The sequence below is a fragment of the Poecilia reticulata genome, chromosome 6 (genome assembly GCF_904066995.2).
Source record: "Poecilia reticulata chromosome 6, P_reticulata-male-v2, whole genome shotgun sequence".
NCBI classification, from domain to species: domain Eukaryota; kingdom Metazoa; phylum Chordata; class Actinopteri; order Cyprinodontiformes; family Poeciliidae; genus Poecilia; species Poecilia reticulata.
Genome location: NC_088835.1, coordinates 11,493,371 through 11,512,388, shown reverse-complemented (window position 1 = coordinate 11,512,388; position 19,018 = coordinate 11,493,371). Strand labels below are relative to the sequence as shown.

General features: G+C 40.5%; 1 protein-coding gene across 2 annotated transcripts; it reads right to left on the bottom strand.

Moving 5' to 3' along the window:
* Positions 1 to 11,919: 11,919 nt before the first annotated feature.
* chchd3b (coiled-coil-helix-coiled-coil-helix domain containing 3b) lies at positions 11,920 to 18,994 on the bottom strand. Of its 2 annotated transcripts, XM_008410973.3 has the most exons (9): positions 18,746 to 18,992; positions 17,193 to 17,853; positions 16,110 to 16,203; positions 15,451 to 15,631; positions 15,324 to 15,338; positions 14,694 to 14,777; positions 13,961 to 14,031; positions 12,495 to 12,630; positions 11,920 to 12,412 (listed from the first exon to the last, which is right to left on the bottom strand). In XM_008410973.3, the coding sequence occupies exons 1-9, from the start codon at positions 18,821 to 18,823 to the stop codon at positions 12,389 to 12,391; spliced, it is 1,344 nt and encodes a 447-aa protein (XP_008409195.2). In that variant the 5' UTR covers positions 18,824 to 18,992; the 3' UTR covers positions 11,920 to 12,388. The 2 variants fall into 2 exon arrangements, with proteins under 2 accessions (XP_008409195.2, XP_081464022.1); XM_081607896.1 differs by lacking the exon at positions 15,324 to 15,338 and having other exon boundaries at positions 18,746 to 18,994.
* Positions 18,995 to 19,018: the final 24 nt, after the last annotated feature.

Genomic DNA, 19,018 nt, shown 5'->3' with positions numbered 1-19,018 from the left:
CGTCAGATCGACAGAGAAAGATTTTTGATTCAGAAATGTTATAGCAATATTATATCCTGCACAATCCTAGGGACAACATCTGACTGGCTCACTAGACACTTGTCGAACAAAGGCAATCTGAAGAAAAGATAGCTAAAGCCAATCTCCTGGAAATGCCTCTGGATTCTGGCATGAGTTTTAATGATTTTATATATATATATATATATATATATATATATATATATATATATATATATATACTCAGATATATCTGGGCGGCTCATCCTGGCCGCCCAGGAACAGGCCCTAAACACCAGAGCAATAGAGGCTCAGATCTACCACACCAGACAAGACCCAAGGTGTAGGTTGTGCAAGGAGGCCCCTGAGACAGTCCAGCACATAATAGCAGGGTGCAAGATGCTGGCAGGGAAAGCATACATGGAACGACATAACCAAGTGGCGGGTATAGTGTACAGGAACATCTGTGCAGAATATGGACTGGAAGCCCCGAGATCAAAGTGGGGAACACCCCCAAAAGTGGTGGAGAATGACTGAGCTAAGATCCTGTGGGACTTCCAGATCCAGACAGACAAGATGATAATGGCGAACCAACCGGACATTGTGGTGGTGGATAAAGAACAGAGGAAAGCCGTTGTGGTGGATGTAGCAATACCAAGTGATTACAACATCAGGAAAAAGGAGCATGAGAAATTGGAGAAATACCAGGGCCTCAGGGAGGAACTGGAAAAGACCTGGAAGGTGAAGACCACAGTGGTGCCTGTGGTCATCGGGGCCCTCGGGGCAGTCACCCCCAAACTGGAGCAGTGGCTCAAACAGATCCCAGGAACAACATCAGACATCTCAGTCCAGAAATGTGCAGTTCTAGGCACAGCCAAGATACTGCGCAGAACCCTCATGCTCCCAGGCCTCTGGTAGAGGACCCGAGCTCAGAGGATGAAACAGACCACCCGCGGAGGGTGAGAAGGGAATTTATATATATATATATAAATATATATATATATATATACACACACACACAACCAGTTAAGACTAAAAATCTTTTTTTAAAGGAAGAAAAATGACACACAAAAAAAACACGGACACAAAAGTAGAAATAAGTCCAATATAAAGCTTGACATTAATCAAAACATTTACAAAAAAATCTTATTTACAAACTGATTAAAAGTGTGATGGAGACCAGGGGTTCCATCCCATAATTTATTATTGATATTATGTTATTTATTTACAGTCCAAATGTGTTTTGTATCAGTTCTTTATTTCAGTTACATTGTGACATTCAGTGAACATTCTTTTTGGGTAGGGAGACTGCTGGCCATCTTTTCTGTTCAGAGAATGTGGGGGAAAATGTGAGTTTGTTTCTGATTTAGATTGGTTCAAATTTGAGTTAATTGTTTGAGTACTTGCCTTTCTGGGTGTGTCTCAGCAAGGTGGAGCAGAAAGCGAGACAAATGCTCCTGGAGCATACCATTTTTCATTAAGAGGGGTAATACTCTGAGGATTTATATTTAGTTACATTTACTTTTTGATTGACCTTAGATTAGTTCAGTTTTAATCATTTGCATGCATGTAAATATTTGTTGGATCATTTATTGTTTGTTAGGTTTGTGTAAGTAGTGTTTGTTTCTTGTTTGTCTTTTTTTGATCACCCCTTTACCTGGTCTAAGTGTTGGAACTTGCCTCAGGTATAAATGTAAGCTTCTTGTTTCACTGTGAGAAGTGTGTCGGTGTAATGATGGCCAGGAGCTCCCAAATAAATCCACCTCAAAGACAATTTGTTGCCTCACTTCCTTCTTTAATGCAGAGCCTCCGCCGGTCAAAGTGACAGAGTGGCCTTGAATACATTCAAGGAGACCATTTTTTTCAGCTTTCACTCTTTCTGCGGTTGACTCAAGTTTGAGGGAGCAGCAAACTAGAAAGCTGTTTTTTATTTTTTATTTTTGCAAAGATCAATACAAACCGAACAATTAGTAAAATAAAATCACCTGAGCGCAGAAAATAAACACCTGAAAATATTCTAAGCGACAAGAGATGCAGTCCCAAAGCAGTCCAACAGAGGCACTAAATCTGTGATGAAATGATAAAATCTTGATAAATAAGATTTAATTTTGAAATGAGAACCTAGCTTCAGCTTGATCTTTTTCACAAGCTGTTGAAGATAGAGTACAAAGCCTGGGGAATAATCAATTATAAAACCTAAATATAAAAAAAAAAGGCTCAGTGAAGGTTTATTTTCCCATTAGCATTTTCATTGAAACACATAAACTATTCCGATGGAGTCTGTACCAATTCATTGACGACCCTTATTTTCTTCAAAGGGTGTTTGGGGCTGCCATTTTTCTAACATCAATGCTGAACATGTTCATCCCATCAGTCCAGATATATTTTAAGTTATTAAATTGTTTTAAATAAATCATTTAACATTCCAAAAACCTGATTTAAATTTCATTAACTCATTTTATAATGCAAGAATTAATCGCATGAAAATTTAGACATTTTTTCCCTGTGGAATTTTAAGTTTTTCCACTTTTTGTTTACATAAAGCACTTTGAATTGCCTTGTTGCTGAAAATGTGCTATATGAATAAAATTACCTTACCTAAGGTTTCCTTTTTCAAGAAAAGATCACGAGAACTAACACGTCTAAAAGTTGCTGGACTCTGGCTCTTGAAGAACACCACTGGAGAATAGGGACCTAAAAATGCTGTACCAATCTTATAAATAATGCCCAATCTTTAGTCCATTCTGTATTGAACACAATGCCAACAAACCAACTGACATGTCTCTAAATGTTTGAGAAGATTTTTATTTTTCCCGCAGTAGCATTATCGCACACTGAAAACTATAAAAATCCAACTTTGCAGTACAGTACTCAATTTCCAAACCCCCCCGAAACATAAGAAAATTCTTGGGACCCCTTGCTTTCTATACTATGGGCCTGTCCGTGTTCTGCATTCAGACTTCTCCTATGCCAATTTAACGAAGTTGGAACATGCACAAAAAAGATCTTTGATTGCACATTCTCTACATAAGCCAAAACATTTACTGTGGGCTGTATTTTATGTTCACTTGTAGAGTGAACTTTATTGTCATTCCAAAATTTTGGGTGTGTCAAAGGATCGACCTGTGCACTTTAGCAAATTTCCCAAGACCTTTAGATAAGAAACAACCCTGCAGCATCACTTACGCTCACCACACTCAACAAACATGCAGTGCTTGATTTTTTTTGTTGTCATTTTACACCAAACCAGTTGGTACTTCGAGAAAAGCTCATCATTTGACCAAAGCAGCTGCGAAATGCCACGATCATATTGGTCATGTTAATAACTGTAAGGCAAATGATTGACTGTTGAACACAGACATTTTCTATTTTTTTTCTTGTTCAAATATGAGAAATACGAGTCAAAGGAATAGGCCGCTTTATGCCTTCTCTCTTGGCTTCAGTCAAAACAGAAACCATCACATAAGGAAAACCACATGCAAGTCAGGTTTTTCATTTTCATATCAACCAGGTTTAAACCAAATTGCTGCTATGCGCATCGTCCCAAATGCAAAACTGCTTGATTACGACTTGCACTTCAAATACAGATCACAACTTTAATCTGTGTAAGCACTGCATGAAAATACATCCCCTTTATCCTAGTGCCACATGTAATTCGAAACAAAGATCCTCCTTCGTACCACAAAACAGACAACAAACCAATGTGACTCTCCACTATGATCACTGTCTCCTGCTGCATGGAGCCTGCGTCAGTGTAGAGACTATTTGTAAACACGGCAGTACGCACAACTTGACTGGTTGTCATGGCTACCCGCATTTATCTTGCACTTTCAACATTAGCTAGCATGTTGTAAGCGTACTACAACAGTTTATTACAGTGTGATGAAATAAGTTGTGCTACCAATTTGTCATAAGTGACCCATCATTGACCCGTAAGCTTTGCATGCGGGTGAGGGACAAGAAAATAGCTTATTTGGAATATCCATCCATCCATCCATCCATCCATCCATCCATCCATCCATCCATCCATCCATCCATCCATCCATCCATCCATCCATCCATCCATCCATCCATCCATCCATCCATCCATCCATCCATCCATCCATCCATCCATCCATCCATCCATCCATCCATCCATCCATCCATCCATCCATCCATCCATCCATCCATCCATCCATCCATCCATCCATCCATCCATCCATCTTCTTCCGCTTATCCGGGGTCGGGTCGCGGGGGCAGCAGCTTCAGAAGGGAGGCCCAGACTTCCCTCTCCCTAGCCACTTCTTCCAGCTCCTCCAGGGGAATCCCAAGGCGTTCCCAGGCCAGCCGAGAGACGTAATCCCTCCAGCGTGTCCTGGGTCTTCCCCGAGGCCTCCTCTCGGTGGGACGTGCCCGGAACACCTCACCAGGGAGGCGTCCAGGAGGCATCCTGACCAGATGCCCGAGCCACCTCAACTGGCTCCTCTCGACGTGGAGGAGCAGCGGCTCTACTCTGAGTCCCTCCCGGATGACCGAGCTTCTCACCCTATCTCTAAGGCCTAATTGTAGATAATGTGGAATAATGTATTCTTGTTTGCTTTCTGCAGGAGACATGCACAGAATAGTGGCTGCTGACACAGCGTGACGTTGACTGATAATCTCTAAGTAGAACATTAAGAGCAAGTGGTGTGATGATAAATTCCAGCTAAAGACAAAACATGAATCAAGTGTAGCCACAATAAGTGAGACTTTCTAAGAACTGGACTTGCTCTTGATTTGTTACATGTGAGAAGATTTACATTAATGTCTGTTGTGAAAAAACAAAAAAAAACAGCAACTAGAATTTGCTTTTGTAATGAATTGTATTGAGAGTGTTTAAATGCATTCCAAGAAGTTCATCGTATGCTTCTGAAAAACAGAAGCTCATCATATTCAGACATGATGTAGACTCTTTCCTTTGCAGGTATACTCATGGATGATCTGATGTACTATCTGAGTGAAACTCTTCTTGCAATGGCCACAGCTGTATGGCCTCTCTCCAGTGTGTAGGCGTTGATGACGTGTCAGATTACATTTATGAGTGAAACTCTTCTTGCAATGGCCACAGCTGTATGGCTTCTCTCCAGTGTGTATGCGTTGATGGATAGTCAGACTAGATTTATGAGTGAAACTCTTCTTGCAATGGCCACAGCTGTATGGCCTCTCTCCAGTGTGTAGGCGTTGATGACGTGTCAGATTACATTTATGAGTGAAACTCTTCTTGCAAAGGCCACAGCTGTATGGCCTCTCTCCAGTGTGTAGGCGTTGATGACATGTCAGATTGCCTTTTGTATTGAAGCTCTTCTTGCAATGGCCACAGCTGTATGGCCTCTCTCCAGTGTGGATGTGTTGATGGATAGTCAGACTAGATTTATGAGTGAAACTCTTCTTGCAGTGGCCACAGCTATATGGCTTCTCTCCATTGAGGATGCGTTGATGGACTCTCAAATGTGTTTTTTTAAGGAAATTATTCCCACAGCTGTCACTCATATAAGTCTTTCCGGTTTTGGTAACCTGATTAGGAAAAGTTGAAAGGCTGCCAAATTGCAGTCTGCCCTCGTCAGAATGGGATGGCTTGTCACTTTTTCTGTCATCAGCTCTGCTCGTAAACTCATCATGGATTTTGTTCCTGTTGATGTCACTATAATTCTGTGGAGCCAAATCAGGAGAAACAGTAGAAGAAATAAAGTAAAATATTTCCTTATTATTGTACAAGACGGAATGAAAGATTTGCCATAACATCTTGTAGGGGCAGAGGGGAACAAAGCTCTTTCAATACAACCAATCTTGGTTTTATTTGGGGTAATTTAATCCAGATTTAATAACTTTAAATATATTTGACGTGATCCAATATTGTGCAGATTTACAATCATAAAGCACAATACCAATATCATTCAATAGAGTATTAATGACAAACTGATGTATTTCAGCAATTCAGTGCACAAGTAAAACTGATTATGTAGCTTAATTGCACACAAACTGATGTTTTTAAGTTTTTATTTCTGTTGACAAAGATTTTTTGCCTACAGCTGATGAAAACATGACATTTAAAATTAGAATATTTCAAAACCAATAAAATGCAGAAATGTGAGTCTAATGAAAAATAAGTTTAATACCAGTAGGTTTCAGTGTCATGACATGCGGTGAAGATGTGGTGAGGATGTTGCTTAGAACCCAGGTTGGAATAAAAAAATTTTGATTTAATGATGAATCCAGAAATACACAAGTCCAAAAATCCAGGCAGCACAGCAAGAGCGGAAGGCTAAGTCTCAATGAGCTGGTAGCAACTGGTGAGACAATAGACAAGGCTAAACACGACGAGACGAGACGAGACGAGACGAGACAAAATGGCTGCTTGACAAGACAAGGACCCGACAAGGAACACAGGTGGGTTTAAATACACAGGGAGACAATAAGGAGAAACAAGGGACAGCTGGGAACAGTCAAAGGGTAGACGGGACAACACAGAGACTCTACAGAACACAGAAACCTAAATAAACACACAAGAGAAACCCAAGTCACTGCCTTCAGAAGGTACTTTTAACCTGACAATTGAGCCTCATCATAACCCACACTCTAATTTATTGATTATGACAGTATTAAGGGAAATAAGGAAGCATTATAAGCACATCTTTCTTACATAATGTTTGGTTCTATGTTTCTGGGTAATAGAAACATAGAAACATGACACACATAGAACCAAACATAAGTTCACTTATGTGAAACCTGGGTTTCCCATCAATTATAACCAACTAACAACAGCTGTAATGTACTTATATCGCTAATAAGAACCCCTGAATTCCTTTATAACTAGACTTAAAACCCACCTGTTTAGAGATGCTATTGAAACATTATAAAAGACGTGTAATACTGCCACAAGACAAACTGTTTTGTTTCAATTGCTCACAGTGTTCTCTCTGACGACAGCATTTTTTTGTGTTTTTATGGTCCAAAACACTTTGAAATGTCTTGTTGCTGAAAGTTGAGCTCGTCTAACACTGCATGATTGAAGCATTTTGAGTGTTGGATGAGCGTTGGAGTTGGAAAATTTGAACTTTTCCCACTTGACACAGAGCGTCACCGATCAGTGATGTAGTGGCCTGTAGTCGATGTCCTGCCAGGAGAGGCAAGCATCGATGCAGGTTCACAGGTTATTAAACTCTGCTCGGGTGAGACACAAACAGTGCCTATAGCGACCCTCGTCAGGAACCAGCTAGCTTGTGAAACTCACAACACCTCTGAATTATCTGGTCAATTCAAACAACAACGGTGACATTCTGTTGATTTCAGTAAATAAAACCTAGAAACTTCCAATATTTTATCCGCCACTGTACAACGTAACCAGGAGAGGAAAAAAAGGCCAGAGGCTAGCTTTGTGAAAGGACATAATCAGCAGGAAAAACTAAAATCATAGTAAGTTGGACATTTCCTTCAGACAGAAGCAAGAGATGAAAATGTAACAATTTAACAAATGGTGTTTAAATAAGTAAAAAAAAAAACAACAACCTAGAGATCAATATGCAGAGATGTATGTAAAGTGCTCCTAAAGGACATGTACATTTTGAAACTACAGAGACAACTGCTTTGGCTCTCCACTGATTTGATGTCTGTAGAAGTGTGTATTTTCTCTCAACCAACTTGAACGACCAGTTTACGTTATAAGTGTGAACTCATGTCCAAACGAATCAAAAGGACTCACCTCTGGCAAATTCGTCACTGAGCCGCTCTCGTGGCTCTTGACATCCGCTTTAATGTCTTCCATTTTTGATCCAGCTCTGGTCGAAGCACAACAAAGCAACAAAATCAGAGAGAGGAAGAACAATATGTTGCCAGAAAGTATATAAATAGACTTGTTTTCTTTTGAAAAGTGAACCCATTTCATCTCAAATGGTCAAAAAGAAGAATTGGTCAAAAAAGAAAATTCAAAAACAAATGATAAAGTGAAATTGATTACAGGCCCTGTACGCTCTTCAATGTGATTAGTCATTTAATTTTTAATCAACTTTGGTTTTAACTGTTATTGTACAGCTACGTGACTATTCATATATTTCAGCATGAAAACATCAAACACAAAACTACTCCCAGATATTTTCTACTCCAAAACTACTACAGAAAACAAACTTACCGTTCAGCAGTTACAGATGTTCTTCAAAGTTTATTTGTTTTCATATGAGGAGTTGGAAAATCTGAACTTTTGCCACTTGACACAGAGCGTCACCGATTAGTGACGTAGTGGTTTGATATGATTTTGATAAGATCAGTCTGACTGGTGGTTTTGTTTTCCAAGGCAACCAGTGCCAAGTGCAGTTTAAAAGACTCAAATTCGAAAAGTGTTTTGGATACAAGAATGGAATCAGAATCTGCTTTATTCAAGTTTTTGAGGAATTTGACCTCAGTTCCACTTTGCTTGACATTTAAAATATAAATATATAAAAGAAATAAAAACTATATTCTTTTGTAAATGTATATATATGTATAAATGCATAATCAAATTCAATTCAAAAATAATGTATTAATGTCAATGAGAAATGAAGTGCTGTAAATCATGTATTAAAATTCTTCAGAGTTGTAGCTCGTGATGGCTGTCGGCAGGAAAGATCTCTTGTAGCAGTCTGTATTACAGTGAATTTGAAGAAACCTCTAACTGAAGACACTCTGACTCGAGGAAGAGGATGGTGAGGGTTGTCAAAGCAACACTCCTGGTATGTTTTTGATGAGGGAATAACATTATGGCATGATGTAAAGCTCCTAAAAGTCAATTTTGCTTTATACCATCTCTCCCCTCCCACACCGAGTTCCTCCAGACTAGCGGCAGCAGCAAGTAGCTAACAGTCAGATGAAACTGCTGAGCTCATCATATAAACTACTTCTCAGTCCAGTGCTTCTAAAGGTGCGTTCTCAACAAACATGTTTCGTGCGTCGAAAACACGTCCGACACTTCAAGTCCGGCGCCATCATCCATTTTTACACTAAAATTGTCCCCCCACTCCCAACACAGTTCCAGGAAGCAATGCATTTCGCTCCATTTTTGCATGTTTTTCACATCCTGTCTGCTTCGTATCTGCACCATATTTTCAACAGAGTGCACTAAATACAAGCAAACATGACTATTAAGACTTGGAGATGCAATCACTTTGCACTTGCTCAGACAAAATGGTTTGGCGTCTCTGAGTCCGTCTATGAATGCATTTGGTTCATCTGCATTGTGGTGCAGATGTAAAGCAGTTAAAAAGGTAAAACAGGCAAATATAAATAAACACCCTAGCACAGTTTAGTGAATTTATCCAAAAAACCTGATTATGTTTGGTTCCCACTTGACTTTTTGGTAGATCACTAATGTTTAAATTTGGGGGAAAAAAAGATGGACCTCAGCTCTGTCCAAGCTTCAGCTCTGTTATTAACCTGTAAAAAATAAGTCTGACTAAAAGCAATTTATGCATCTTTATCTTGACAGCCACACAAACAAAGTACCTCGCCCAGATTTGAAGGAGAGCTGGTGATTAGGCCTTGGCTCCTGGTGCAGAGACAGATTTAGCCCAGAAACGCAACAGGAAGTTCACTCCATGCGGTACCACCAGCAGCGAGGGATGTTCTGTTTGGCAAGTGAGGTTAGGGGCCTCAATCCATCTCTGGGCAGTAACCTTTACATTTGTATGGTTTTTTTTTTGTTGCACTATTCAAGCTTTTCCAAGATCCAATTCTGCCTTAAAAATCTACAATTGAATACAATAAATTATTATGGAGCATCACTAATACTCTGAGGAGAAAAGTGTAATACATCCTCAGCACTGTAATAGGCTGTAACAGCATTTTTTGTCACTCTTCAATGAAAGCTGCTTGCTAATGTGTCTGAAATCTTGTCGATGTTTCTCCTGTGTCATATTTGATAGTTAGAATGAGACAGTCCTCGCAGAAACACAGCCATGAAGAGACAGAACCTGAATGCAGCTTGGGATATTAATAACGGATATTAATAATCCTTCAGATGGTTTCTGTTCCATGTCCTCTGGTAGCAACAATTAACTCCACACCAGACAAAACCCAAGGTGTAGATTGTGCAAGGAGGCCCCTGAGACAGTCCAGCACATAATAGCAGGGTGCAAGATGCTGGCAGGGAAAGATTACATAGATCGACATAACCAAGTGACGGGCATAGTGTACAGTTCTAGGTACTGCGCAGAACCCTCACGGAGAGACCACCCGCAGAGGGTGAGAAGGGAATTTAAAAAAAATTCCCTTCTCACCCTCCGCGGGTGGTCTGTTTCATCCTCTGAGCTCGGGTCCTCTACCAGAGGCCTGGGAGCTTGAGGGTTCTGCGCAGTATCTTGGCTGTGCCTAGAACTGCACATTTCTGGACTGAGATGTCTGATGTTGTTCCTGGGATCTGTTGTAGCCACTGCTCCAGTTTGGGGGTGACTGCCCCGAGGGCCCCGATGACCACAGGCACCACTGTGGTCTTCACCTTCCAGGTCTTTTCCAGTTCCTCCCTGAGGCCCTGGTATTTCTCCAATTTCTCATGCTCCTTTTTCCTGATGTTGTAGTCACTTGGTATTGCTACATCCACCACAACGGCTTTCCTCTGTTCTTTATCCACCACCACAATGTCCGGTTGGTTCGCCATTACCATCTTGTCTGTCTGGATCTGGAAGTCCCACAGGATCTTAGCTCGGTCATTCTCCACCACTTTTGGGGGTGTTCCCCACTTTGATCTTGGGGCTTCCAGTCCATATTCTGCACAGATGTTCCTGTACACTATGCCTGCCACTTGGTTATGTCGTTCCATGTACGATTTCCCTGCCAGCATCTTGCACCCTGCTATTATGTGCTGGACTGTCTCAGGGGCCTCCTTGCACAACCTACACCTTGGGTCTTGTCTGGTGTGGTAGATCTGAGCCTCTATTGCTCTGGTGTTTAGGGCCTGTTCCTGGGCGGCCAGGATGAGAGCCTCTGTGCTGTCCTTGAGTCCGGCTTTCTCCAGCCATTGGTAGGTTTTCCTGACATCAGCCACTTCAGTTATTTGTCGGTGGTACATCCCATGTAGGGGCTTGTCCTCCCATGATGGTACTTCCAGCACCTTGTTTTCTGTTCCCCATTGCCTGAGACATTCGCTGAGCACATCGTCTGTTGAGGCTTTGTCCTTGATGTATTTATGGATCTTGGATGTTTCATCCTGGACAGTGGCTCTCACACTCACTAGTCCTCTGCCTCCTTCCTTACGGCTCGTGTACAGTCTCAGGGTGCTGGATTTGGGGTGGAACCCTCCATGCATGGTTAGTAGCTTCATAGTGTACAGTTCTAGGTACTGCGCAGAACCCTCACAGAGAGACCACCCGCAGAGGGTGAGAAGGGAATTTATATATATATATATATATATATATATTTTTTTTTTTTTTTATTGCAAATGCACAGACAAAACACCCTAAAAACTTAACAGGAATCTCAATTGTCAAATCTTGCTGGACGTGTGAAGAGCTGAGTCACGGTGATTGTGAATTTCATACATTTTTTACACCCTTTGAATCTCTGGATTGTTTGCACATCACAAAAGTATTCCTCAACCAAACCCCTCCCGCCCCCCAATTAAAAAAATACACACATCTGCCAACATGCGACGCATTCAGTGAGGAAGGTATAATTTAGACTGATGTGGTGCTTTGTCCTGAGAGAAGGATGGTTTCCTGCTAAAGCTAAACTCAGGTGTATATCAGGAGAATCTGGTTTTTACAGCCAGCAAATACTTTGCTTTTGACTATTACCAAGAGCGTCATGCATGTGTTGGAAAAAGAACGAGCAGATAAAGAATGTAAACACTGTAGATGGCATGAAAACCTGTCACAGCAGCACAGGTTTCCATCAGCCGGGTTGTTGGTTTATAAAAACAGAATAAAGCATCCAGCGGGTCGGTTGTTTTTGTTTGGTGGTGCTTTATTTGGCCTGATTTCCCTTAGACATTGAACTCCATTCAAGCTTCACCGATGCATTTGGTTGTCGGTTTTGTCCAGCATAAACACTGATCTCCTTGCATAGCTTTTATTTTTTAATACTTTGCATCCGCTTTCTTGAATTCAAGGCACTCGTACATAACGATTAAACTAACCGGTGATGCACATCTTTATCTTGTTTGCACTTATAAATCCTGTTTGCTACTGGCGTGGCACGGTTGGTTTTACAGTGGCTAATATCGAGTGTCATTCTTTAAAGGTAAACTGGTTTGTGCGTGTGACAAAAGACACTGGGTTGCTACACCACGGACAGTTTTGTGGAAAAATATGTCGACATTTAAAGCGGCTGAATTTGAATGTTTTCGCTTCTCAGTGTCTCGATTCGAGTTTATTTTCATCTTGGTGCAGCAGCAAATGTTCTTGTTTCCCCTTTAACCTCCAGTGGTTAGTTTATCCTGCAGAAAAAGAAGAAAAGTTAGAAGGTGAGAAATTAAAGGGAGCTCTAAGGTTCAGCATAGTTTACATTTTAATTCTTACTTTCTTGGCGTTGTCCACACACTGCATGTAGGCCGATGCAATACCCGAGCAGGTCAGAGTTCTTCCTGGGTTTTCCTTGTAGCATTTCAGGATCTGATCCTGAAGGTCTTCGCACAGGGGCTGGATGTTAAAACGTCTGAAAGGGAAAGAGCACAAAGGAACACTGAAGTTAATTTCTGTAATCTATGTGCAAATATTAATTAAAGTGCTGGATGTCTCCGAGAGCCAATTTAGACTAATCAGTTCATCAAACTGCTGAAATGCAAATTAGACCTGGGTTTGTGCAGAAATACAATGATGACACACACACACACTTCCTGAGACATTCCTCCAGCTGATAAAACCAGTCTCAGCAGTAATAACCCGTTGCTATAGTGACCCATTTCCAAATGCGTGTTACCCATGCTTTGGAATACCAAAAGAAAACCGTAAATATCTGGATCGTGGAAACCCTCGCCTGTTATGCACAATAAATTTGTATCAAAGACGTTGGCAGGTTTTTTTTTTAAAGCTTTTGTGCAAAAAGTATGTAATTAATCTCACACACAGTACAGATTCAGACAGTAGAATACAAAATCCAGAAGGAAATCCAGAGCTCAGCGATGGGTCTCTAAAAATGTTTCCTGTTATAGTTAAAAGTTTTTGAAATAATGTTTTAGCAAGTAAATCAATAAAAAAAGACCCAAATGTTACTCAGAATAAACATATTCCTTGAAATCTTACATTGCTGGGCATAATTTTGTACTTGTATGGACTAATAATAATAACATTAATAATGATAATAATTGTCCAACAGTTTTATTTCCTTTGCTGCCCCAACAATCCCACATCAATATACAGTTGCCAAAAAAGATCCAAGAACCAAGATGCACTTTAAAATTCTTGCACAGTATTTTTAGTCGAGTTACCAGTGCAAATATCTTAGTACACTAGAAACAAGACAAAACTAACTTCCAAGTTACTTTTTTAGCAAGACATAGGAGATTCTCTTAAGTAAATAAAAATAATCGTTTCACTAGCAATTATTTAACTTATACAAGATCTTCTTCCAAAGTTTTAAGTGAAATAATCTGTCAGAGGACCAAGTACCTTTTCATCATTATTAAGGAGTTACTGACTTAAAACAAGCGCCTATACCTGACTAAAGAGTTGCTTGTGAGTTAGTTTTGTCTTATTTCAGTTGATCTAAGATATTTCCACTAGAAACCACACCAAAATACTTCCCAAACTGAGTGTGAAAATGACTGTATTCTCCAATTTTTCCACTGTACATGTGTTTGATACATTAGTGCCATTAACTGTGATCCTGGTATAAAAAAATTTTTTTAAAAAAAGCAGGCCTTTTTTTGTACTTTCAGTCACTTGTGTCATCAGGATTAATAGCAGTAACAAAGGTTCCCGTTTAGTTTTGCATGTTACTGATTTTGATGTCATTTCTAAGAAAGAAAAATAGAGTAAAAACTTACGCAAAACGCTTGAGAGTCTCCTCTTTGCCTTTCTGAAAATTTTCCGCTGAAACTTTGTAAAACTTTGCGCACTGTGAGGAAAACAGACACACGTATAGCAAAAATAATGCAAATGATGGAGTGAATAAATGAGTCGCCTCCACTGGTTCAGTGGAAAATTGAGTGATGCTGCCTCTTAGCGGCCAACGACGACTAAAAATCAGACGGATTCGGACGTTCGTCTCTTACTGCTAAATCCCAACTGAAAAAGGCGTTATTCTGCAAACGTCGGTCCCAAAATAAAAATGAAAAAATGAAAAGAAATTATGTGTGTGCAAATATTAAAGCTTAAAAAAAAAAAAAAAAAAAAAAAAAAGAGGGTGTGTTGAGACTTGTATGCATTTTCATTTTATTGTTGAATGTGCTTGTGTTAAATTTAGGAGCAAAAAAAAAAAAAAACAGTTTGGTCAAAGCTAAATACCAACATTATCCCTAAATTAAATGTTTCACAAAAATGTTATATAGTCTCTGGAGGGAAATACCAAAGCAACAAGCTAAAAGTTTTCCAACTGCTTTTTAAAAATTTTTTATAACTGCACCAGACTCTAAACACTGATTGAATAAAATAAATGCAGAAATACATTCATTAGGTATTTCTGCATGTACTTTACACGTAGTTTTGCTTTAAAATTATTGCGCAGCATCTCCCTCAACCATCCTGAACGGGTGACGAACTTCTTATGTTTCAGCTTACCTTTGCTTCAAGTTTGGAGACATGCTCCTTGTAGAGTTCATTGCGCTTCTTCATCTCTTTCTCTCTCTCCTCCAGCTGACGAGCCTGCATGAGTTCAATGTCAGTATCAGCATAATGATTTCAGAAAAAAAAAAAAAAAACGTTATCTGTCATGCCATTTCATGCAACCTGAACATTAGTTAAGTCCAAAGTACTTTGTTGGGATTTTATGAGACAAACCAACTCAAAGTAGCACAAAATCTGTGTTAGAAAGAAGTAATTGTTTGTTTTTTTAATTGATGGATTGCATTTGTATTACTCTTAATTTAATTTATAGGCATTAGAAGAGGGGGAGCTGAATTTAAAAGCCAAAAGAAATTTCCAAACTATGTTTATTCACACAAAACTTCAACAAAATACATTTAAGCTTGCCGTAGTAAAGCGCCAAAATAGAGACAATTCCAATCGGTGTGAGTATTTTTGCAAGGTGCCGTGTGTTTAACCATCATCCATATGCTTATTAGTACAAAAAAAAAGTCTCTTGGTTTAGTATAGAAACCACAGCGCTGAATAACACCGTAAGCTTTGAGGCGTGACCAGAACAAACATGCAGAAGTGAGACATGCAGACATCGAGTTGCTCCTGCCTTACCTTCAGCTCCATCCACTGAGACACCAGGACAAAACAAGAAACACGGTAAGCAGATGGACGTTTGTGTTAAAAGAGAGAGATCCTGTTGCATTCAAAAAAAATGTCCAGACTGTATTCCTCTGCTCACATAAAGCTGCGCCATGAGCTTCTCGTGCTCTGCCATCGTCTTCTCTCTCTCCACGGACTCCGTCAGCTTCTCCATGCGCATCGCCTTCGACGCCTCCTGAGTCTTTTTCACCTGCTCCTCCGCCTCGGCCCGAGCCGCCACCGTCGCCTCGGCTCGCCACAGAACCTGGATCTCCTCCAGCCTTCGCAAACACAAACCACAGGCATTTTAGCCCACTGGGGGGGGGGAATAACTGAAGAAGGAACAATTCCTGGTATCTTGAACTAAAACATGAGGGCTTTAATATCTTTACTTCTAAACTCTGTATCTTCAAAAAAAAAAAAAAAAAAAGAGAACATTGTCCTTAATTTGCTCACTTTTAGGCTGATTTGCAGTTTATGAGTAATCATGCTTGTTTCTATATTTACTCTGCGACTATTTTATTTCTCTACTTTGGTTCTTGGTCTTTTTAAAACATTGGTCAAATCTTTTTCGAACTGAAATTGTTAGCTTTAAAGTGATCGTTAAAACAATTTCAGAAGTGGAATTAACCAACCGAGAGGTAATACTGTCATTTACTTGTGTATTATAAAATCAAGACAATGACTTCATTTAATAAAAGCTCCATTATGTTTCATCTAAAGACAAACATGAAATTGTGACAGGAAGAGTGTCCTTACTGTTGCTGCAGCTCCCGTCTCTTCTGGCTGATCTCCTCCTCCAGACTTTCCTCCATCTCTGCTCTGATTTTCTCTCTCAGCTCCTCCTCCATCACTTCAGGGGAAATGGGTAAAACGAAAACATTTTTTATTTTTTGCAAGAAAATAATATAAAAGAAAATTCTTACTGGTGTTGAAATTGAACAAAAATTGTGCCAACAAAATCATTGTACAAATTTGGTTTGTGGAAGTATTGCATTCCAGACCATACAATGTTTGTTGTTGTTTTTTTTTTTTTTTGCAATAAAATATCACTTGATATACTTATTTTGCGCACAACAGCATATTTTTTAACTGGGAAAACACCATAAAAATCTGAAAACTTTAATTTTCAGATACTACGTTCGATTATTGAACAGGCCTCCTCGCAGCCCTGCCAGGGTAAGCCAGTCAATTTCAGGGATTTAGTTGGAGGTCAAAGTGAAACAGGAGCAGCTGTCCGACGCCTTCAGAGAGAAGATGCAGAATCTTACGAGTCTGGTAAGCAAATATAAAGAAGTTTAATCAGAAATCAGCCTTTCCACCGTCTGATAAGGAGTCCAGTGCAGGACGTTCAAAACGACTGCCAACATGTCTGGCCCGATCGTCCAGGTGGCTTCATTTTGAAAACAGACTGCAAGATGCTAAGAGAAGTCTCCTCATGCGCTAAAATGAAACTGCAGCACCTTTGGTTGGTTCTTACTTTACAGAAGTGTATCAGTAAGAAACTTTCAGGGGAGGTAAGGAAGAAACTAAAATGATTCATTGGATTGATTGAGATGAATCAATTACTGAAATAATCGCCCGCTAACTTAGTAAATCAATCGATCGTTAACTGGAGCTTTTTATATTAACCTAAAATAAAAAATAAAAAAAACACATAAAACATAGGAATAAACATGTGAGAATTTCTTCTGAAGCACCTGAATGTTTTCACAACCGTATCTCAGGAAGACCTTAAAGCTGCAAACATTAGCATAGTGATTAATTATATCCCTTCAAGCAGCACTTTAATGAGCCACATGCATGTCAAGACTTTTGTTTACAAAGAAATAAAATCTCAACCTTCTGCAGACGGTGGTAGTAAGGAAGGCTCTTCGTCTTCCACAGCAGGGGGTAGAAATGTGGTTGCTGGTGGCTCTGTAGGAGGCGGCGCTTCCAGATGTGGCGGAGCGAGTACCACGGGAAGTTCTTCATGCCGACATGACGGCGAGGCTTCATCTGAAGACGACTCTGGAGGAGCTCCAGGTTGGGAGGGTGAGAGTACTGGCTGAACTGGTGTGGCAGCAGAGACGAGAGGCTCAGCAGCAGCTGGTTCAGAAGGTGTCGGTTCCTTCACTTGTTCTGTTTGAGGCGTAGTCTGTGTGTCCGGCTCTTTGGGTTCAGGTGGTTCAGTTAGAGATTGAGGCACTTTGGGGTTTTCAGTCCTTGAAGACGGGACAGGTGGAGCTTCTGGCTCCAGAGATGGAGGAGGGAGGGAGTGGAACTTCACCGGAGGAGGATTAGGGATGAGTTTGACAGGAGGAGCAGCAGCTTCCACTGACGGAGATGTGGGAGGAATAGGAGGAGCGGGTATGAGCTGAGGTGAGGGAGGAGCCTGGAGAGGCAACGAGGGTTCGCCAGATGAGGCTGGAACCGGAGCGGCAGCCCGAGTTGGTGGATCAGCTGAGAAGTGAGAAGTGGTCTGTGTCGAATTTTTCATCCGGTTGATGACTCTGTCCGACAGCTGATGAAAAAAAAAAAAAAAAAACACACACACGTACTTTATTAATGGGATCAATATCTGCTAGGAGCTAATGTTTATTAGGGTTGGGTGATTGATCTAGCGTCTATCAGCAATATATTGATTTATTGCCTACTCCTATTATTTATTGTGATGTAGATGTTTATTCAAAGAAACCTAAATATACAGAGGGATGGTTTTAGAATGGCCTAGTTAAAATACAGACTTTTGTAATTGAGATTCTGTAAAAAAAATTAATAAAACAGAAATCTACTGCACAGAAGGTGGTACAACTTTGTCCTTCCTGCCTCAGTCATAGATCACACACACACACACACACACACACACACACACACACACACACACACACACACACACACACACACCAAAATAGTTGTTAAATACAGAAAATGCTGACTAGAAATTATTTTTGCGCCATGCTTTTGGCACTCGTTCTAGCACAGCGCCCCTATGCAAAGCAGATAATGCTCTTATATAACTGATGGGCAAAAATATCAGTCTGTAAATTTCCAAAGCTGGTGAAGACATGCCCTGAAATACCAGCACAAGGTGACAAAATGTTATGGGAGAAAAACGCATAAAAAAAAACAACAAAAAAAACAGCGCAGTTATAAAAGAAACGCGTCGTGCGTCTTATTTCTGCGCTGAATGCGAGTGACAACAAGCTGCGCTCCGTCTAAATTTATCACAGGAGCTGCAGGAAAACACAGTGACGACAAACTCGGGGAGCTCAGTTTCTGTCTTTTTTTTAAATTTTTTTAAACGACACCACTCCAAGTAAAACCTCAGCCCTGACGCTCGATCCCCCCAGACGCGTAATTTCAGCAACAGCGTGCGGAGAGTTGCACTGGTTTCCACGGAGCTTTCCACTCACCCGTATGCCCTTCACAAAAGTTACCCCGCCTCCTCCTTCATCCTCCGCAGGGAAGCGGCTCGGACCGTTTCCCCCCATCCGGTTCTGCTGGACCACACCGAACCCCGCGGTTCAGTCACCAACACGAACGAATTAATTCAGGAGATGTGGATGATCAATCCTCTCACAGCTGCACCAAGTCGGCCTCTCCCACCTCTTCGTGGGAACAACCTGCGCTGCCATTGGATGGAGCTGAACTACAGCTGTGTGGATTGGCCCGATGGCTTTTAAAAG

What these genes read in the sequence shown, in the direction of transcription:
- chchd3b (XM_008410973.3), bottom strand. Translation starts at nt 18,823, where the DNA reads ATGGGGGGAAACGGTCCGAGCCGCTTCCCTGCGGAGGATGAAGGAGGA. An exon ending in AGACGGGAGCTGCAGCAACA is followed by an intron (nt 15,632 to 16,109) that starts GTAAGGACACTC and finishes GTGTTTGCGAAG; the next exon opens with GCTGGAGGAGATCCAGGTTC. An exon ending in GTGTGGACAACGCCAAGAAA is followed by an intron (nt 12,413 to 12,494) that starts GTAAGAATTAAA and finishes CTTTTTCTGCAG; the next exon opens with GATAAACTAACCACTGGAGG.